Here is a 23,950-nt window from a genome sequence, read left to right as displayed (position 1 = left end):
CGAATCGAACACGAACGCTCTGGCGAATCGAACACGAACGCTCTGGCGAATCGAACACGAACGCTCTGGCGAATCGAACACGAACGCTCTGGCGAATCGAACACGAACGCTCTGGCGAATCGAACACGGACTGTTCGCGAACAACGAGCTTTTTTGACAGCCCTACCTATCTGTCTCTTAGATTTATGTTTTCTTTTATTTAATCCATGAATGAGGTGGCTATTATATTTATATCTTTTTCTTGGATTATATAACTAAACATCCCCATAAATCTATGAGTAAATATAAGCTTAGAATATTAACATATATATTCCTTATGGCAAGTTAATAGGAAATCCCAAAGTGAAGAGGGTAAGCATATATAATATTGTTAAATCATGCCTAACCTGAGAATCTATCATGCCTAATTTTCTTCACAATTAACGAAAATTTTCTTATTCTAATTGTTTTTAAAATATGTCAACAATTTAAAAATTGACATTTTTTCTTCCACATGATTTCTACTAAAAATGGTGCCCATTCTCAATATGTTGGGCTTGTGAATGCTAATTTATATTTTTAGTTAGGCTAATTGTACTTATGTTGTCATACTTTACTAGAATGTATTATAGCCTAACTTCATTGTCTTCTATTTGTTGCCAACCAAAGCATTTTGTGCAGCATAGCCATGCCAATCAACATTACTAAGCCTTTATAGGGATAAAGGCCTTATAATTCTTATTGTAAGACTAAGACATGGGTGTAGATCCTATAAATTAACACGTGGAAGATATGTTTTTCTGATCGACATTGCATCCAGCATAGCCAACAATAGAATAACTAATTAGTTCCTAATACAAAGATTTTTTTTTTGGATGCTACAAACTCAATTTAGATGTGTTAATTAAATAACAAAATATGCATTTATTGCAGTTAAATGTGGTTCCTTGTGTTTTGTTTGAAAATGTGCAAATAAATAAAAAACAAACATAAAATATGTATTGCTTTTAATAAGATATGTGGTGCCCATTCTCAATATGTTGAACCAATTTTATCTTATTTAGTAGTTTGGTTAATGTGATTTTACTAGATCGGTGCCTTATCATGTCAATTTATTTGTGTATTTTGCTTGATAGATGAAATTGTCATTTTTGTATAGCTTGATTTGAAATCCTATTGAATGTTTAATTCTCCATCATTCTCACTTCAAACTTTTTACTCATAATAAATGAGAACGCATAATACAAAGGCTAATTTTTAATTCAAAACGATATTCATATACATAAACCTCAAAAAATATTTTGTTATCTCCTAGTTTCTTCATGCATTGTATGGTATCTTTTATGACCTCGCTAAAATTATTAATTTTGTGCTTAATTTATATGATATGGATAATCAATATCTTCAAATAACAGGGGTTGGTATAGAAAGATATTTTGGCAGTAAATTCATTAGATTTCACTCGTATCATCCATGTGAATGAGTTTCAAGTTCTCATAAAAGATTTAGCAAGGTGTAGTGTAATGTCTTTGTAATTTTACCATGGTTGAAAAGGTTTATTCAAAGTTTATCCTGTCCACTTACCCTTGTTTGACTAATTTTACTTTATTTCTAACAATATATTCTAGGTTATCTAGCTTATTCCTAAAGATCTATTCAGTTCCAATTATATTATGATATTTAGATTCATGGAATAATGCCCAAACATAATTTCTAAAAACATTATTGCATTGTTACAATCTAGAATTCATCTTTCATAGCTTTATCAATATTGTTAGCTTCTATCTTAGAAATACAAGCTAAGTGATTTATCTCCTCTCCAGTATGTTTTTAACATTTAACACTTTGGGATGGATCATCTATAATTAAGACGTTAGGATGGCTCATGACATATTTTATTCTTTAAATGTAGGCTCATCTTATGTTTCTTCAAAATTACTTTAGTTTTTTTTGTCATTTTAAATAAGTTCTATCAAATTTTCTTAAAAATTAACTAATACTTATTCTTACACATCATTTTTCTCTAGTTGAAAATTCTATAAAGGTAACTAATATTTGAGCATCTTAGAAATATATCTTCATTATAATCTTTTTCGAAATTTTTTGGTTGCTCTTTAGGTTATATAGAGTATAACATTTACATTGAAAACATGCAATTGACCAATTTTAGATCTTCATTTGAAATATTTTATATGGTGTCTTCTTGAGAATTTGCTTCAAATTTACTCTATCGATGTCATAACAATTCATAATCTTAAGATGTTTATCATATTGACAAATAAGGATCTCATCTATTAAAAACGTATTTATAGTATTCTTCCAAAAACAAAAGAAACAATATCTAAGAAAGGAAATTTTAGTGTGGAATGCATGCCCTTTGTTGTTGCTCATATAAACTTGTGTCCTGTTAATCTAACTCTTGGTGTTTATGTTAAATAATAAAAGACTTTGATACTACTTAAAAGGTATAGATCATCTGACTTGCAAATAAATAAAAAAAATTGCAAAATTAATATTATATAATAAAGAATAATTAAAAGATAGTGCTGGCAGATAGTGCACTAGATAAAATTTATGTGGTTTAGCCTCATTTAGCCTAAGTTCATGCCAGATTCCATCCTAGATTAGGACTCACTGCCTTTACTTGTTACATCAAGCTTAAACTTCGTTTCTTCTTAAGCTAGTGGAGAAATCATAATATTCTATAAATTTTCTTAATATGCTAGTGCAATCCAAAGATAAAAATACAATGTGAAAGGCTCACCAAGTGATTTCAATCCTTAGCAAAAGAAAACTAAAGCTAGCTACTAAGTTTGATTAAAGGGATCTAGCAAAATCTTGCTAGAAGAAAATGCATTAAAATATAGAGTTTTAATAAACTTGATGATCGGTGCACACTAGCCAAAGAGACTTGTAAATGATGTGAACTTTGATTGCGCTCAAGCTTTGGGAATGAAACACTTGCCCTTAAAAATTTAAAAATGGATTTTGAAAGAAAAGAACTGTCACTACAAGAAATATACATATTATCAGCGGACATTTTCGACGCTAATCGGGCATATTTTCGATGCTGATCAAGTTTTGCGTCGGATTTACGTTACAAAATGTTGACGTTAAAATGGGTGCACTAATTGGTTTTGCATCGGCACTAGCGACATAAGAATCCACTTTTGTGAATTTTCGTCGAAAATATATTCGACGCAACCTTAACTTTGTATTTGCGTCCACCAAGGTGGACGTTAATTAGCGTTGACTTAATTCCTACGCAGAATTACAATATGTTTTGAATTAATGACGACAAATATCAAACTGATTATAGTATTTTTTGAGTCGGATTTTCCGACGCAAACCTGTAAGAAAACAATAAATAAGGTATTACAAATCAACGACGACAAATATCAACTAATTATTGTATTTTTTGCGTTGGATTTTCCGATGCTAATCCGACACAAACCTATAAGAAACAATAAAAAAGGTACAACATAATGATTAGATTTCCACAACTGATCATTATATATATCTATATATCTATCATCACAACTGAAAAAAAAATCACCATGTCTAAACAATGATAACAAATTAAATTAAAGAAAAATAGATAAAAGTGTTCAAAGTTCACTACTACAAAAACTGAAAATAATCTTAAATAGAAATGAAAATTAAATGTGATTAGCCCCTTTGGTGGGGGAACATAAAAAAACACAATAAAAAATCTAATCCTGCTCCTCCACATCCTCGTTGACAACACTTATATGTCGCTAGCTTCTGCGATCAACACTCTCTGTCAAGCGCACTAGACCATCTGCTGGCATTTACGCACCTATCAGAGCTCTTTATTCATCAACATGACCCGCCTGACAAGTTCCTCATACTGAGCCTGTATCGCGTTGCATGAGAGTGCTCGACCTCAATGCTATGCTTTGTGCGCCTAGGCCGTACACTATCCCCTTCTTTCCCGCCGCTGACAGCCACAACTCATAATCAAACTGAACAACGGTAGACTTGCTACCACTTTTGCTGGAGGGCAACGAGTTCTGGCTAGCCATTTCCCTCAATCTCTCCCAGAACAGCTTGTACTTCTGCATAACAAAATTTAAACATTGATTGGTCATTTTAAATATCAATAGCAAAAAAAAAAAAAATTGTGAACTTACATTGACACGTCGAAAGTGGTCAGAGATCCACTGCTATTTGTGGGGCATGCAAATCTATAGTGGAAGACTCTTGGTTAAGTTTCTTGACTTGTATGCATGATCAGATAAATAAAAGTATCACATAATTACATAAATCTTTAAGCTTCTAAATTTGGAGATGATCTTACCAGCCTCTGGTAGTACTTTGTGTGGGGGTTTGAATCTCCAATGTTGAGTGCAACCCCTCCCGCTCCCTTTGTCATTCGATTTTGCTAGTATGTATGTCTTTTCCTCCGGTATCCCGGAGAGGTCCAGACTCTGTTTAAATCAACCCAGACATCCTCACCCACCCATGTGGGCCTTTGCCCCTTACGTGATGTGGTGAATATATCCCCGAGCCGATACCTGCCACGAATCTGCTGTTGATGTTCTCGCAACCAATGGAAGGACCGCTGCAATTAGAAATTATGTAAGTTTGATTATTATACAAAATAAGAGTTGACATTCTATTTCAAATTGAATTATCATTTCTCAAACTCTCTAAACCACTGTTCCGAGTCGCAATCGAGATATGTTTTCAGGAGAGAAATGACTGATCATACTGGCTCCGGATGATCTCCGTGATGTGTGTCGCAGGCAACATGTGAGGGAAGAAACTGAAATTGAAATGTTAGTTATAATAAAAGATGAGATGAAAATTGAAATGCTCTAATGTAAAAAGAAAGTCGACTTAAAAATCTTCCTCCGACACAATATACACCTTGTCGGAGGAGTCAACCATCTGAGGTGCAGGAGTCGAGGGGTCTGGCTCATCGAAGGAGGAATCTGGATGGAAAATTGATGGCAGGTGTGGGAGGTGGTGCATGCAAGTGAGCCGGTGTGGGAGGAGGGGCAGCAGGAGTGATTGGAGTGGCTGTAGGAGTGTCAATTGACAACCTTCTCTAGCCTCCGGTATGTGTTTCTCAAAGTCCCCTGAACGCGAGGTCTCTCTGGGAGTTGAGCTCCTGCCATCTGCAATAGGAAAATAATTAGAATTTGTAAGCAGGATTAATATGTAATATAAGTCAAAAAGTACAAGCAGAATAGTGTATAATGCCAACAATAAAAGATGAGATGAAAATTGAAATGCTCTAATGTAAAGAGAAATTTGACTTAAGAGTCTCCCTCTGACACAATATACACCTTGTCGGAGGAGTCAACCATCTGAGGTGCCGGAGTCGAGGGGTCTGGCTTATTGGAGGAGGAATCTGGATGGAAAATCAATGTAGGTGTGGGAGGTGGCGCATGCAAGTGAGCCGGTGTGGGAGGAGGGGCAGCAGGAGTGATTGGAGTGGTTGTAGGAGTGTCTTACCTCTTAGCGCGAGTGACGACCTTCTTCAGCCTCCGGTATGTGTTTCTCAGAGTCCCTTGAACGCGAGGTCTCTCTGGGGGCTGAGCTCCTGCCATCTGCAATAGGAAAATAATTAGAATTTGTAAGCAAGTTTAGTATGTAATATAGGACAAAAAAGTAAAAGCAGAAAAGTGTATAATGCCAACATGAAGCATGCAATAACTACGTATAAAATCAAGAAAAGCAAGCAAGTGTAAGAAGCGAAAGTAAAAGTAACAAGGTGCAAAAAATAATAATCTAAGTATAGACATCATTTTTTAGTCTGTTTCATTAGATGAGTTAGTTGATGAAAATTTTTAATTTTTTCGTCAATCTCGTCATGATTTTCATCCATATCTAGAGGGACTTTTTCATGGAGTTCAATAGTATCCTTTAGGGGTAACACATCTTCAATTGAACTAGGCTGAATACAAAAATCAGACATAAATGACTCTTGGTGAATAAGTTCGATACATGTTGCATCTCAACAGTTTTTCTAAGTTTATTCTTCAATACAACAAGCGAATCAAGTTTATCCCTTACTCAATCAGGATATCGAAGATAATAAACCAAACTAGTTCGACGTGCCAGAATAAATAGGTCATATTTTGCATATCTTATGTTTGTTTTTTAACTTCAGTAACATCATTCAGGTTGAGTTTCTGTGTTTCTCGATTAGAAATAGGATCAAACTACTCACAGTTAAACATGTAGAAATTGCGTTCAACGTAATCTAGATATTGCAACTGAACTACTTCATTTAATATGCCGTAATAGCTGATCTTGTTATTTGTGTGTGTGTTTTCTTTAACAGAAACACAAAAATTATAAGTCAGCTTTCCTTCTCACAAGGAGCTCGTGTGAAATTTGTAATCATTCACATCAAATATTTGCCATGTTTTGACACCACGATTACACCCCTAAGCAAGATCTACTAAACCCTGGTCTGTGATTCTGTTGCTTGTATTATGAACTTAGAAGAAGTTTCAAAGCATAACTAATTTTATTTTGTAGATTACAATTACACGACGTACCGATGAATTGAAAAGTTACTTTAACGTATGTATAATTTGAGTCATTTTTGAAATTCTTCTTCGCTCTTTTTGCTTACAAGAGAATCATCCCCTATGTTCAAGCTCTCGGTAAATAATTTGCGGACATCATTGTTATTTTTATGTTTGAGTTAATTGGTATAACATTCGAGATAATAACTAAGAATATTTTCGATTAAATTTAATCTCGCTGTAGGAATAGTTGTACTTCATCGCAGTTCAGTAGAATATACAATGTAGCTGTTCAAAACTCTCTATCGTTGATGTAGTGCATATCATGTCTACCTAATGGTTCAACTGATATCTTGAATACAAATAATTCTGCTTGTGAAGGCTTTTCACCAACAGTTTCATGCGTATGCTGCCCTTGATCGAATTAATTAGAACATAAAATAATTGTCTTCTGTAATACCCTATGTTTCACATATCGATCCCTTTGGGCGTGCTTTATTCTTTATAGGTTTTTTTATTTTATTTAGAAATTTGCACGGTTGAGTCATTTAGAAAAATAAGATAGTAGTTTACTCTAAAATAAAAGACATACAAATGGATACATCAACCTGTATTGCACTGGATCTCTAATTATAGCCTCATAACACAGATGTATGGGCAGATGTTCCATTGAGTCAAAAAAATCAGGAGGAAATATCCGTTGCAGTTTGCATGATAATAAATGAATGCACGTGTCAAGGCTTCTCAGTGAATCAACATTCAAAGTCCTAACACACAACTCCTTGAAGAATATGCTGATTTCGATCAATGGATCAAATACCAACTTTAGTAGGACATTGAATACAATAATTAATAAGAACTGCATGAAAATATGATAATTGTGACTTTTCATACCAAATATTTTTCCCGTCTCTAAATCAACACATCGACTTTCATTAGAAACACAATAACTTGAAAACTTCAAAGAATGCAACCACTAAAAATTGCTTTTCGTTGATTAAATGTGAGACAATATGTAGCTTTGACTATATTATTTTATCTACATTTGTCTCTTGTAGTTCTAACCCTTTCATCTTTCAATACATCTTCAGGGTCAGTCTTGTTTTGACGTTGTCATCAGTTTTTTTGTTAATATCCATAATTATTGAATATATTATAAAAAAAAGTCTTTTTTAACATGAATAACATCCAAATTATGCTTAATCAGATTGGTTATCCAGTATGAAAGTTCCCAAAAAATACTCAGCTTCGTCCTAGTATGTGTAACGCCAAAATCTAGAAGACTACTCGAGGTTAGTTCCAGTCTTCTAGTGATATTTGATACTTCATTGATCATCTACAATAAATCACTTCCACTTATTCTTGGGGATTGACTTGATCTTTCAATTATATTTATGAAAAATACATCATTAATCCTCCTAAATGGGTGATCACTTGTTAACAACCTTCGATGACAATTGAACCGGGAATTTTTTTTTCATGATTCAAAGTGAATGCTTTGGACACGTCCATGCTGCAGGGACGTGTCAATTTTTTGTATGTGATCCAACCAGATAACTTCTCATAAGCCGGGAAATCATTAATCGTTCACATAAAAGCAGCTCTAAGATGAAAATTATGTTTCATTGTAATAACACAAGCCAACACACTTGTTTCTCACAATATTTGTAACTCATCTATAAGAGGCCGTAAGTGCACGTCAATTTAATCCTTGAGGCTATGTGGACATGGTATGATCAACGTTAGAAATAAAAATAACACAGTCATACACATATCAAGAGATAAATTGTATGACGTGACAATAATTGACCAACATGAGGTTGCAACGTGATTGTATATTGTGCACCCATTTGCACATAAGTCAAATCTAATGTTACGAGGCTTTGCTGCGAAGTCAATATGACTACAATAGAAGTGTTTTCAGGCTTCAACAACTGAAGAATGAGTCATTGTATTAGTACAAACAAATCTTGTATTATGACATGTCATGTGAGGAGCTGTACGTATAGAAACAAACAATCATTGAACCCATGGAATGAGAATAAAATAAAAGAGTTGTTTGCCATAAATAATTTAACCTATCAACACTGCAAAATTTGTATTTTGTCCCCAGTGTATCTTCCTTGTAATATAACATGCAACCGTTACCGCAGCAATCTATCTTTTCAGATAGTAACCTTAACTTCGATTGTAACTTTTTTTTTTTGTTCAGTACAAATCTTCTGGAACTAAATTATTTTTAAAGTTCATGTTCTTTAATAAGGTTGCTACTTGATTAAAACATTCCCTTGGCATGTTGAAATCGGATTTGATACTCAATATTCTCAGGGCAATCAATAACTCCGTGTATGAAGTGCATCATTCTCACAAAAGTTATTGTGCAACATTTAATAATTCAAAAAATTGTTGTGCCTTACTATTCGGTTCTTGATCATCATCAGACATAATTTCAACAAAATGAGCCATGCTGACATCAGCAGTCATTTCCTCATACACACTAGAATCATAAACCGTTGGAGGGGCATAACTTGATGAGGCTAACGTATTGAACATCTGGTTCAAACTCGCCATGTGAAGTCCAATACCAATAATTGGGTTCAAATCCTCTACGATATAGATCAAACTTCACTTCATCAGGTATCAGATAAGCTTGATTCTTGTGCTTCGCACGGGGGCATCAAAACCTTCCTTCTGAAAGATAAATAGGGAGTTGCAATGTCTTTTGCACACATTTTTCAACAAAAGCCAAAAACTTGTCTGTAAGTCCTTTTCTTTCTGGATCTAATTTGTTATGCATCTATGGTCTCATGTTTCAAATATACATCTACTATACAGATGTAGCTATATAAATCAATACACTTAGATATATGTCGTTTATACAATAGGAATTTCATGTATTACATACATACAAATTTAGTGCGGTTGGCAGCTGGTGTCGGCTACATGAATCTTTTTTCTTCATTGCGTTCTATTGAGTGGCATATTTTTTCTTCATTGCGTTCTATTGAGTGGCATATTTTTCATTTAATTCAAATAGATTGAGATCATTTTTTATACAACACGCCTTTGTCTTTTTAGGTCTTTCTCTAGCATTTTTAACAAAAGTCATATCTATAACATTTACTATCCTAATTGGTTTATTAGATGATCGATGTTTAATGTGGCAAAACAACAAAACATTTTTCCCACTAAGGGTGGCCGACTACATGAAACTTGTTTCTCCATTGTGTCATATTGAGTGTCATATATTCATTAAATTAATAGGTTAAAATCATTTTTATACAATTTTAAATGCACAACAGGCAAACTTAAATCTTATAAATCCATTGATTTGTAGGATTTATAGCCGAAATACGTGAAATAGAGATTTACATCATCTTGAGCTCTATTTTGTCCAAATTGATTGTCTGACAAGATTTCTGAAATACCGCCTAAATTTGATCTTAAATCCGTTGCCAGACAACCCCTACACGTCTAACACCTAAACCTTACATTTCACAAAAAAAAAAAAACCACACAGCTCCTATAAGCAGTACATAGCTAACACAAACCTTTTTGAGGCATTTACATACATAGCACAAAATTCTTATGTATTTACATATCTCACACCTAAACTTTTATATTTTGATACATATCACTCAAATCTTTAATATCAGATAAAAAACAACACTAACACCACCTAAACACAAAGCCTAAGCATTACATGACTAACACCTAAACTATATTTTTCACATAAAAATTATTCAAGCCATGTGCCTTACATATCTAATACGTAAACTATATATTCCACTTAAAAAACCATCTAATCTCTATGCATTGCATATCTAAAACCAAAATTTCAATTCTTACACATGTTAGGAAAAAAAAGCGAAAATAACATAAAAACATGCGTTGGATGAGGAAATAATCCAAGCTAGAAGACCTAGAGGAGGATTTCTCGCATTGGACGTAAATTGAGTCGTGAAAACTAGCCGGAGATGCCGGAAATCGAGCTCTGACATGGAGGAGCACCAGAGGGGAGGAATCTACAATCCGGAAGAAGAAATGAAGAAATGAGGGATGTGGCTTGGGATTGGGATTATTAGGGCGTTAGCGTCAGAGTAGTGTCAAATTTTTTCGATGTTAACAAGTAACTAGTAGCGTCGGATAATTCTGATGCTACAATGTCAGCTTAGCGTCGTTAGCTCGACGCAAAGCGTCTGCGCCGATTTTTTTCATCTATGGGACCGCGCAAGATGCTATACGGATGCAAATCTCGTGCTAATTTTGAGTCGACATTATGTCCGACGCTAATTCGGACACTAATACAGCAGGTTCCTGTGGTTTTTGAAAAATTTTACTTGATAGATTTTCAATGTGAGTTGAATTAGGTTCTTAGCTTGAGATATAGAGAAGTTTAAAAGTTTAAATTATTTCCAAAATGACAAGCAAGATCCTTTGAAAGCATGCCTCTTTTTCAATATTCTAAAACGTTATAGAAAATAGTCATTTTAGAGTTTAGATTATCATTACCACAATAATTAAGTCATACCAGGACCTTGACATGAGCACTCAAAAGCGATTTTACCAGTCTCTATGGCACCGGAGGTTCACAGCCGGTAATGCCAATTTTGTAATTCCTTTTAGCTTTTTATTAACATTATAACTAAATGAATATAAATAATACCTATAACATGTTTTATATGCAAAAACTATTAGAAAATAAATTATAATCTAATTTTGCTTTTATTAAATAATTAGGGGCTCGTGGGTTAAAAATAGGCTATCATTTTTGGTTTTCATTTGTAACATTTGGTTTCCATTTGTAACATTTATTATTTAGAGTATTGTTGAAGCTTGCATTGATTTAGATGGAATATAAATCATCTTGCTATAAATAATCAATTTAACGTATATTATTTCTAATGAAGTGATGTATAATGCATTGATGTTTGATTTTGTTGATACAAATCTTCAATAAAATGCTCAAAATCATGCAAATACACGCTATTTCTTATATCACAAACTCATAATTTTTCCAATTTTTCTTTACCTTAGATGAATACAACGAGATCTATGCATATGATAATTTAATATTTTTATACAAGAAATAATGCATAAATATTTGAAAACATGAAATGCATGCAATAAATTGAAAATTGTGCATTTGTAGAAATCTAGATTGGATCTTTTTTGAAGATAATCAATTACAAGATTTTAGAGGAGGCACCATAGCAATAAAACAAAATGTTAAATTTGTACAAGGAGATGATCTCCCTAGAAAATTTAACCTACCCCTTGAAAATACTAGATAGAATTGCACATTCAACCAGAGGTTTATTTAGAAATTTTATTGTTTTTCCATAACCCTTTGACTATTTTTAATAATTATAAAATCCATTTGGATTTATGCTAAAATATTCTAATAAGATTAGTGTCGGACATATATAAGCTTTCGTCTCAAGGAGAAATCCTCAGTAGGACAAGCTGCCTGATTTGTGAGTAGAATAATTCTCAGCAACCCTTGCCAACCAATTGAGTGTTCTGCATCAGCAAACAAATATCACTTCTTAGATGCTGAATGATGTCTTTTTTCTTCAAATAGGCTTCTTAATAGTTTTAGAAGATAAACAATAATGGATGTACCATGAAAATAGTTATTTCAGTGGGATTCTAAAGTTAATTTTTAACGTTTGAAAATTTTGCATGAAATCCACAATTTTACCTTTTTTTTCCATGCTTAACCTGAAGTTAAATTTTTTTATTCTAAGCAGTATGAAACAGTTTTTCAGTTAATTTTCCCTGCCACTACTTTTAAACCTATATAATTGCCATGCAAGAAAAAAAGTCAACGTGATCTCTCATAATCTAAGAAAATTAATGCTAATGCCTGAGATGTTGAAATATAATATTAATTTGAATAAAGTAAAATAATGTAATGAATTATCATTTGCTAGAGTTCCGCTTGAGAAACAATTAAGACAATGAAATAGTGTAAATATCATATGCATCAAAGGAATTTTATCGAGTTGTAAAAAAAGCTAGCCGTCAGTTATCAAATTCTTGCAGGTGCATTTACATACATAGCACACAATTCTTTCGTTTTACATTTCTCACACCTAAACTTTCATTTTACACACATAGCACTCAAACCTTTAATATCACGTCAAAAATATAACTATTACCACTTTTAAAAGTCAATTACCCCTTTTTCATGCATAGTTTTAAAGCACCAAAATGCTATTTATGTAATTATAAAAGTTTAGGTGTGAGATATGTAAATGCATAAGAATTGTGTGCTGCATATGTAAATTTCCCATTCAAATAAAAATGAAGAAGCAGAAGTGATTTGATGGAGGTTATTCAGAAGATCCAACTCTACTTGAAAACTTCTTTTTGATTCTTATTAATATATTACGAACAATGCCATACTGTTTTCTGTTTCTTTCCATCATGATCTTTTTGACTCTTGATGATATTGCTGCAGCCGCAAATGGTGTTGTTATTGCAACGGAGAAGAAGCTGCCTTCAATTTTAGTGGATGAAACATCTGTAAGCATAATATTTGTACCCTTTGTCAGACAATTGCCACCTTTTTTTCTTCTTACTTGAAGTTGTGTTTTCCGATTTTAAATTATAGTTGGAGTCATAGAAAGGCTGTGCATCTTGTTTCTTTATCTGATTGCTGAACTTGGCTTCAGTTATGCCAGTAGGAGAGCAAAGCATTGCCACCTTAATTTTTCTACGGAAGTTGATTACTAACTTCCCGCTGAATAAATTATCTTGGGGCATTTCATTCCACACAATTCTTATACATTTAGATATCTAGCATGTAAACGTTCATATTTACATGGATACCACTCAAATCTTTAATATCATATCAAAAATACCATGCCGTCACTACCTTTTTAAAAATAAAATGCACCTTTTCTTGTATAGTTTTATGACACCAAGGTGTTATAAGTATAAATATAAAACTTTGGGTGTTAAATATGTAAATACATCAGAATTGTGTGGTTTTTATGTAAATTTCCAAATTATCTTTTGAGAAGTGTATTTTTATTTATTTTCATTTCACACGTCTATGTTTTTTTTTTCCTCGACTTTATAGTGTTTTATGTTCTATTACTATTTTTTGTTTTTAAAATGCAATGTGAAAAGCTAAATTTTTTTAAAGCTACTTAACCCAACTATGATTAAGCTATTGCATGTTTGGAAGATGTATGATAAGAATGCTTGTGATTTTAAATTGGCAATGTTTGCGAAGATGCTTTTAATGGATGCGCCACATCTAATCCTTGTTGTGGTGAGATATATGAGATGTTTGATTGAAATGACATGGAATGACATCATTGAATATCATGCCCAACTTAACACAATTGTGATTAATCATTTGTGATTAATCATTAGCAGTAGTGAGAGAGTTGAAAGGAGTTGAAAGATGAAAAAGTTGGATGAATGAAGAATGAAAATATATTACTTATTGGTGATGCTATTATAAATATAGTGCTTATGCACTTTTAATTGGATTATAGAAAATTTGAAAAGTCAGGTTTGATATGAAATGTATGTAATATATATAATTGATGATGGTTGTATAAATTTAAGTGGCAAATTAAATTGATGCATAGTTTCTATTAAGTTAGTTTATGAGAAGATGCATAATGGTAGGAATAAAGATACGAATGCTATTGGAGAAGTTATATTTGATCATGAAGTATGTTATGGCCTTGCAATTGCAATCCCATTCTCTAATAGATGAGAACTTTCTTTGCTTTTAAGAGTAGAATGCCCAAATCACAAATTGACTTCTTTTTATTACAATGTAAGAATTTTTTTTTTGGGCAAAGTTTGTAAGGTTATTAATAATAGATAGTTTGACTATACAGAATCTATTACTTGTTAAGGATATGTTTCTTAGTAGTATAAAGAAATATTAAAAAATAATAATTGCCTTGGGTGCTTTGTTAGACCTTCGAAGATATATTACCAAGGTAAACTGGAGTTTTGTAGTTGAGCCAAAATTTATTTGTGACAATTTGACTGATTTTATTTGAAAATAATATTGTGGATGTTCTTAGGTAGTCAAAAATTGTATAATATGCAAGTAAAGTGATTTAGTGAGTTGAGGAGACATGAAAGGTTATAAATAAAAGAATTATGATTTTTAAGTAGAGGCAAAAAGCAAATTATTTAACCTACTAGCATTGTAAGGATTCTAGAAGTCTTGCAATGAGGGTAGCGATCAAGCCAAAAACTACAACTTTGATTATTTTATGTAATAGGTTTGATGCATAAGAAAAAAAATTGAGTTATATAAAGTAGCTTAAGCAATATATATGAGATATAGAGGTTTTGATTATGTTCTATGCATTAAAATTGACCTTGATGAGATGATTATGTTAAAACTTAAAATTGTGCCGTTGGCCATCGAGGCATTTTCTTTTTCATGTAGCTAGACATTTTGAGGCGTTAGTCTCAAAATTAACAAATCACACAAAGCAATAAGTATTATACTAAGTTCACAATGTGTAGTAAAAAGTAACATATTGAAATTTTAACCATTTTATAAATTAAAATATAACATAGTTAGCATCCTTATGTGGTAAAAGCAATGAATTATTTATAGTAAGTAGCATGCTAACATCCTAACATCAAATCATAAAATGAAAAAGATTATACAAACATTAAAATGAAACATAAGATAACGATTCAAGATAGGTTTGATTCAATTAGTCTCTCTCACACTCCTACTGTCATCTATCAAATTAAGAATATAACAAGCCACTAATGTTAAGATTTTTACTTTAAAAAATCGTCATGACTTTTATTAGTAAATTAACTATTTACTTTCTCTCTCATCGCATCATCACTTGTTTCATATTCTCTCATTTCTCCTCATTATAAATTTCAATCATCTTCTAAATATTAATTAATAATACTATTTATCAAATTTTAATTCAACGGCTATGTTGGTAATAATAATTTCAATTTCATTTTCAGTCGTGTATTATATGGATAAGTGGTGAATATTTATTAGATTTATTTTATTTGTATTTATTTTATGAAAAAGCTTATATTATATTGCATATTCCTGATTAGAACCAAGGAGAGGTGTTTCTTGAGGCAGGCCTTACATTATGTGAGGTATAAGCCTGATGTATTATCCAATGAGGTCAAGAAAGGATTGTCGCAGGCCTCATACTATATATTTTTATACCATGTCTTGTTAGATGCATTCAAAGTGACGATAATGTGGTTTTAGTTTAAGAGGAAAACATGATTTTTATAATGTTTGGAGTAAAGGCTTCGTGGTTAAAATGGATGACAAGTGTCATAGAAGTGTTATGTAACAAGATAATGTCATTGAGATTTATATGTAAATTTTATAGAAATGTAATCATGTTACATATATTGTATAGGCTAGTTATTGGCGAATAAAGTAGTTGATATACAAACTAAACATGTTGATACTTCTACAATTAATTCATTTCATTTCTCCGGGATGCAGAAGTCAAGCAAAGGTTCCAATATCATGGTTTTTATCTCAAAAATGAAAAAATTGGGAAACTAAAAAGTTTCCTTTTCCATTAAAAGAAAGGAAGAGGAACTTAGAAATGTCTGAATGCCTTGATACTCTTTACAGTCCTTTTCAAAACATGTTAAGCAAAGATGCAATCTTAGAAATTAACAAATGTCTTATATAAGAACCAAAGGATGAAAAAGTTCATCAGAAAATTGGAAGAGAATTGGGAGATGCTAAATAATTCCTCTTCTATTGCAACTATTTGATGAACATAATCCTTTATGTTATGAGCAATTTTTATTGTTTATTTCCCATCCTTACAAAGAACATTACTTCAAAACGTGTTACCCTCCTACTGCATACTCTGTATACACAATTATGTCAGCTTAATTCTCCCCCTCCACTTCAATTACTGTATCTCCTCTACCATTTTGGCATTGCCTTCATTTTTTTTGCTGTTTTGCGCTTCTCTCTCTTTCACCATTGTGAATAATCAACAAATGATCAAACCCAGTTGGACCCAATCACTAGAAAATCTTATTTGGTGATTACTCCGGCTTTTATATGTGATTGTTGTTTCACTTTACTTCCCCTCATCCTCCTACAACCTTCGAAATTGCTCCTGCATATCTTCACTTTTTTTGCTTTTTTTATTATATTTTTTTGTATTATTTAATTTAAAGTGTATTTATATGATTTTATACAACTGAGTTGTATAGCATTTCGTTCTTTCAATTTATTATTAAGAGATTTTTCTTTTATAAATAATGTTTTCTGAGTGCTAATTCTCATATATTACCTGCTTTGGATGATCTCTTTGCCATAGGTTTAGGGTTTTGTGTTCAATGCATTGCAAATATGATTTTTGCTTGTTTGGTAAACATCACGGGTATTTTTCTACCCCGCATAGGTATGTATTTTATACACTTTATAGATATTGATTTCTTATTTAAAAAAGCACACTTAAAAAAATGAACACTTTGTCTCTCACTTCTCTCCTTTGATTATACTTTTAAATGGGGCAGTTCACCTCAATAAACGTACATACGTTTACTTCTTTGGTGTAGAATGATGAAACTATTTCAATTGAACTTTATAATTTTATATTCCGACTTAAGGTTCTTTTTATTTCTCGCTCCAAACTAACTGCAGGTCCAGAAGATTCAACTTATGACACCTAACATTGGCGTTGTCTACAGGTAAATAAGTTCACTTTTTTTAGCATTCCGAAACTTGCTTTTATGCATGCATGTAAAGTTCTCTTTTTTTTTTTGCTCCCTGAAAGTTTATTTCACACTTAGATATTTGTTGAAGTAATTTATTAGCCTTTGGATTTAGGTTTCCTTGCACTCTTTTTTTTTTTTTGTCTGTCTCGCAAATTCTTTTTTTGAGGTTTGTTTGGTATGTCATGTGAGGCTCCTTTTTGTTTTTTTTTTGACTTTTTTTTTTTTTTTTGAATCTTTCTTGTATAGTTGCTTGCATGTAGTCAGACTGAATTTAACTTTTGACAATTTTAAGCAAGCATGTCCATTCATTGTAAGTCATTTTGAACACATCTCGCACATTGGAACAGAACATTTTTATTGGCATACTTCGATCAGAGAATTTAGCATGAAAGATATTTTTATTAGTATCATTAAGTATGAATTTCCTATGAAATTTGTGAATCATACCATGCTTTAATTAAATTCTGAACACACTTAAGGCCTCATTTGGGGCAGCTTATAAATGCGTTTGGCGTTTTGAAAACGCTGAAGGGGCGTTTGTTTCTTATGTTTGGGCTGCTTATTTGGAACCACCGTTTCAATTCGTTTATTAAATGCGACCGCGGGATCGACCCCGTGTCCCGCGTTCTTAATTTTGCTTTTTACTCTGCGCCCTTTTGTTGATCCGTCTCCTCGCTCGACCCCTATTCTGCCCTATGTAACTCCTTGGTCGCCTTTCTCCCTCGGTTACTTGTAACGGTGCTTTTCACCCCTTTCTCCTCCCTCCAACCTCTGGTTACTGTGCTCTGTAAGTATTTCGATGGAATGCTTTTCTATTCACAATTTGTGGCAATTTTTCGATTTAATGGTCATCTTTACGCGTTTTTCTGATGAAATGACTTTCTTTGTGAGATTTTTCGATTTTTGGATAATTTTGCGAATGGGTGAAAGTGAATTGGGGTGATGAGGTTGCATCTTGTGGTTTTGCACGATTCTCCGTTGCAATTGACTGTCTGTGCTGTTGTGTTGCTATGGTTGCTTTGAGTTGTGGCTGTGCGGTTTGTGGGCATCAATATGGGGGTTGTATTTGGCTGTGGGTGTGTTTGTGGCTGTATATGGTGGTTAAATTTGACTATGGGCTTAAAATATACATGTCTAGCATACAATTGTGATTTATTTGGCTGTGGATGTGTGTGTAGTTGTGTGTGGTTGGCCTTGGGTGCTCTATGTTGTGGTTTCTGTTGTGTTGGGCTGTTTGTGCGGGGCTTGGTTAGGTGGTGGCTGTGTTGGGTTTAGAGGGTGTGTGTGGCTGTCTTGTGTTAGGGCTGTGGGTGTGTGCTATGTGTGTTGTGGCTGTATGTGGGGCTTGGTTGGGTGTGGCTGTGTTGGGGCTGTGTATGTGCTATTTGTTATATTGGCCTTTGGTGGTGGTTATGTGTGGTTTGTGGGCATCTATATGGTGGTTTTATTTGGCTGAGTGTGTGTGGCTGTATATGGTGGTTGTATTTGGTTGTGTGCGTGTGTGACTGTACATGATGGTTGTATTTGGCCGTGAGCTTAAAATTTACGTGTGTAACATACAATTCAGATGTATTTGGCTGTGGGCGTGTGTGTGGCTGTGTGTTGTGGTTTGTGTTTTGTTGGGCTGTATGTGCGGGGCTTGTTTGGGTGGTGGCTATCTTGGGTTTAGGGTGTGTGTGTGTGTGGCTGTGTTGTGTTGGAGCTGTGGGTGTGTGCTATGTGTGTTGTGGCTGTGGGTGTGTTGTGTGGGGCTTGATTGGGTGGTGGCTGTGTTGGGGCTTTGTGTATGCTATGTATTGTGTTAGGTTTAGGGCGAGTGCTATGTGGTTGGGTTTAGGGTGTGTGTGTGGATGTGTGTTGTGTTGGGCTGTTTGTGTGGTGCTATGTGTGTATGGTGGTTGTGTTGCGTTTAGGGTTGTGTTTGTGGTTGTGTGGGACTTTGTTGGGTGGTGGCTGTGGGTTTGTGATATATGTTGTGTTGGGTTTAGGATGTGTGTGGCTGTGTTGTGTTGGGGCTGTGGGTGTGTGCTTTGTGTGTTGTGGTTGTGGATGTGTGTGGCTGCGTCGTGTGGGGCTTGGTTGGGTGGTGGTTGTGTTGGGGCTGTGGGCGTGTGCTATGTGTTGTGTTGGGTTTAGGGTGCGTGCTATGTGTTGTGTTGGATTTAGGGTGTGTGTGTGGATGTGTGTTGTGCTGGGCTGTTTGTGGGGTGCTATGTGTGTGTGGTGGTTGTGTTGGGTTTAGGGGGTGTGTGTGGCTGTATGTATGTTGTGTTGGGGTTGTGGGTGTGAGCTATGTGTATTGTGGCTGTGGGTGTGTGCGTGGCTGTGTTGCGTGGGGTTAGGGTGTGCGCTATGTGGTTGGGTTTAGGGTGTGTGTGGATGTGTTGTGTTGGACTGTTTGTGTGGTGCTATGTGTGTGTGGTGGCTGTGTTGGGTTTAGGGTGTGTGTGTAACCGTATGCTGTGTTGGGGCTGTGAGTGTGTGCTATGTGTATTGTGATTGTGGGTGTTTTTGGGGCTTGTTTGGGTGGGTATTGGGGCTGTGGGTGTGTGTGTGGTCCTGTGTTGTGTTGGGTTATGGTTGGGGGTGCTTCATCAGTGTTTGATCAGTGTTGGGGGTGCCTTGTATTTAATTGCACTGTGGAAGATTAGTGTTTTGCCATATCTTTGTTAGACTCTTTGATAGTAACGCAATAGTTAAAACCAAGGAAGTCAGATCATTAGCAATGTGAGATAGAGAAGTCACATTCATATTTTGCGACTTGTGTCTTAAGGAGGTTGAGCTCGGAATTAGACCCACCACCTATGTAATAAAGAAGAGCGACAAAATATTATAAAAAACTTTAAGGAACTGATAGGAAGAGAGAATGACATGTTGCAATTTAATAACAAGTGAGATCAATTGAAGAAAAAATGTAAATTATGCAAAAAACTAAAAAAGGGATCCACGGGCTTAGGTTGGGATCTAGTGAAACAGATAATAGATGGTTCGGAGGACTGGTGGACTGAGAAATTAGTCGTAATAACACATTCTATGATTTGCTATCCTGCAAAGTTGTTTTAAGTAATAAACTTGTTTGTACGTTGCATTCGGTGTATTGACGATGACCTTGAGGAGAAGTTGAATCGTATGTTCAGTGGGGTTATTGTAATGGACATTTTTGTGTTTACCTCAAATGAACATGAGTTTGGAAGCATACCAGAAGACTTGGAGAACGAGCAGGTGAGTGGGTCCAGTGAAGTATCCAACTTAAACCAAAAGGAGATGGAGTCCACATGCCAGTCAAAGCGACATAGGGTGGAGAAAAGGTAAAAAAGAGTTGCTTTCGTCAGAAGCCGAATAACAAAACTGGTGAAGTGTGCACAATTCAGGGCTGGTCAAAGCGGGCTTAGGGGGGAAAAAAGGAAAAAAGGAGCTGCTTAGAAGCCAAATAACAAAACTGGCGGAACATGCACAATTCAGGCTGGTACTTCACATGACCTTAAATGAGCATACCAGAGAACTTGGAGAACGAGCATATAAGTGGGTCCGGTGAAGTGTCCCGCTTAAACCAAAAGGAGATGGAGTCCACATGCCAGTCAAAGCGGTATAGGGTGGAGAAAAGGTAAAAAAAGAGTTGCTTTCGTCAGAAGCTGAATAACAAAACTGGTGGAAGCGTGCACAATTCATGGCTGGTCAAAGCGGTCTAGGGTGGAAAAAAGAAAAAAAAAGAGCCACTTTCGTTAGAAGCCAAATAATAAAACTGGTGGAACATGCACAATTCAGGCTGGTACTTCAGATGACACATTCATAGATGACTATTGCAGAAATCCTGAAGTTAGGTTGGATAAGCCATTCTATCTGAACTCGTTGAAGTTGTTGGAGGAACAAAACTGCAGATAGATATTCATGAAGATGCCCCCACGAACTTCAGGTCGACTATTTACATTTTTTTAAAGACAATTGATTTAGTGGAGTTATTGTTTAGTGGCTTTGGTTTTTTTTTTTTTGTTTCATGGGTTATTTGATTTGAATGTTTTCCTTTATAGCATGAATGCATTTATTTCTGCTCATTATACTCTGTTTTCAATTTTTAGATGTTCTTTTAACGTTGTTTGATGCACACTTATTACCTGAAAAGAACACTTCTTTATCATGGATTCACAATGAGAGAGCCAAAGAAGAAAGATTGCGGCGGGAGTAGTTTTGATGTATGAATTTCGAACTCCCTGTATGACCTCGACTTCTATTGGTGATAAATGGGTCGGAGAACCACTACAAGAACACCCCACTGTTGACCTCACTTTTGGGTGAGGGTTTTGGGTCTCCTTTAGTGACTAGGATCTAGCCTTAGGACTTTCTTAATGACTATCTTAACATCTTAGAAATGGTACCCACATTAGAAATTTTAACCAAAGACTTTCTTAATGACTATCTTAACATCTTAGAAATGATACCCACATTAGAAATTTTAACCAAGTCCCTGTTCTCTATGTTGATTCTATATGTGATCAAAATCTTTAATATAAGGATTAGAGATTACATAATGAAACCCTGATGAGAATTCTTATAGGACCTTTGGACCATAGGAAAGCCTTGCACTGCTCTACACCTTTTTTGGACTTCAATACATTACATCATCATTCATAATTTTCATGATCATCATAAACATTGTATTTTCATATCACAATGTTGTAATCATTACACTCATGAGGCTAACCAAAATTAGTTGAACCCAGTTTCCCGTAAAATACCCACTTGAATCGTAAAATATCCACTTGAATATTCTAATTTTTCCAAATTTCCCAAAATTGTCATTGAATCACAAAATTCACTTCAAACCATTTCATATTATTATATAGAACTTTTAAAACCCAAAAATTGCAAAAATACCCAATTTTCCTAAAAATTATCAAAATGCCCCTGGACTCCCAAAATATCAAATTTTCTAAAATCTCCCAAAGCCATTGATAAGTCCTAAAAATCACACCAAATCATTCCTTATGTCTTCCTGATAATTTTGACTGTAAACTTTCTATACTTCCGAACAACTTTTTGACACATCGACACTAAAATAACGAATATTTAAAAATGCTTCGGGAATCATAAAACATTCCACATTGATCGAAAACGACACCGTATACTGTCGTTTGACTCCAAATTTCTTCATGGATCACCTCGAGTCTTTAAATCAATTTTTTGACCATTTTGATCAAAGTCGACCAAAATTACCAAAATGCCACCCATGACCCAAAAATTCTCAAATCCTCCAAAATCATTTCAAACACCCCTGAAATCAATTCTTGACCATCAATTGGGTTGAATTTCACCAAATTCACTCACTTTGACTAAAATCGCCAAATTGAGCTTCATGACCAATCAAATACCTTAAAATTCAACTTGCTTAGATCCAATTTCAAATGAATCCAAATCATTTTAATTGGCCCATAATCAATTTCTAAAACGATCGATTGCGAACCAGAAATTCAATAAAAATTAAATTTGAATAATTTTTTGACCCGATCATCGACGAGGTTGTCCAAGTGACCTTGAACAACGAAACGTATCACACGAGTGCGTCTGAAACGTCAATTTTGCATAGGAGAGACGTTCATGTGGGAATGATAATATTATTATTATAATAATATAATATAATAAAAAAATTATGATCCTATAACTTACACATGCTGCAATCTTTTCAATTAAATGCTTGCTTTCTCTCTCTCCAAATTATTTTGTCACATGCATCTATTCATATATATATATATATATATATTTTATAGTAACTCACGCATGCTTAAACCCGCGCCTACCCCTCACGTCTTTCTCTCTCTCTCCAGCCATATAAAAAGAAATCTCTCCCTCTCACGCCTCCCTCTCCCTCTCCCCCCCTCTCCCTCTACAGCCCATAAAATAATAAAAATAGAAATAAAAAAAATATCTTCCTCCCTCTCACCCAAATCCTTCCATGAGCATGCACCCTCAAAATAAAAAAAGAGAGCTAAAACCATGCACCTCTCTCCCATTCCTTTTTTTCCCCTCCTATAAAAGCCATTATTCCTTCTTCACTACACACAACAACAACTCCCCCACCCCTTCCCTCGCAGCAAACCGACGACGTCGCCAGAAAAGCCGAAACCGAGCTAAATTCCGACGAACCTCCAACACGATGCGAAAATCACGTCAAAACGACGCCACGAAGAGTTGGATAAGCTCATGAAGGTTTACTTATTCAAATTTAATTGATGACAAACCTCTTAAGCTTAGGTATACCTCTTAAATTGAAACGGTAATCCAAATGGTAATCCCGAATTTCTCTCCCTTCCAGATCAAAAAATAGATCACAAAATACCCAAGTATCCGTATGGATGTGATCTACTCTTCGAGCTGAACAAAACAAGCCCAAGAATGCGAAATTTTGTTGAGAATCGGCGGAGAACTGACTCCAAGAAGTTCTGGCCGTCGGTTCTCCTTCGCAGGTTTTGATGTCGCGTGAGGAAGGGATGCGACAAATTTATTTTATTCAAAAAATTATAATTAAACTTCAAAATTATATAACTTTTATAAAAAATTCAAAAAAATAAACTGAAAGATATTATGAACTCAGAAAAATGAGAATTTTTCAAAATTAAAATAATAATTTTTCATCAACTAAATATTTTTAAATTAATTTTTGAAGTTCTGGAGTATTTAAATCATAAAAATTAAAATATAAATGAGAAAATTTGAAATTTGACAGAGATATTAAATGACAT

General features: G+C 34.3%; 1 protein-coding gene across 1 annotated transcript in view; it reads left to right on the top strand.

The window, feature by feature from the left end:
• The window catches only part of LOC110037197 (proteasome subunit alpha type-2-B), a 104,382-nt gene that overhangs the window by 12,053 nt on the left and 68,379 nt on the right, over window positions 1–23,950 (top strand). Inside the window, exons 3-4 of the mRNA XM_020741782.1 lie at window positions 12,952–13,016; window positions 17,143–17,189. Coding sequence (XP_020597441.1) covers window positions 12,952–13,016; window positions 17,143–17,189 — 112 coding nt within the window. The remainder of the gene's footprint in view (window positions 1–12,951; window positions 13,017–17,142; window positions 17,190–23,950) is intronic.

Source organism: Phalaenopsis equestris, unplaced genomic scaffold (genome assembly GCF_001263595.1).
Source record: "Phalaenopsis equestris unplaced genomic scaffold, ASM126359v1 Scaffold216725, whole genome shotgun sequence".
Lineage (NCBI taxonomy): Eukaryota > Viridiplantae > Streptophyta > Magnoliopsida > Asparagales > Orchidaceae > Phalaenopsis > Phalaenopsis equestris.
This window is presented reverse-complemented; position numbering and strand designations above follow the sequence as displayed.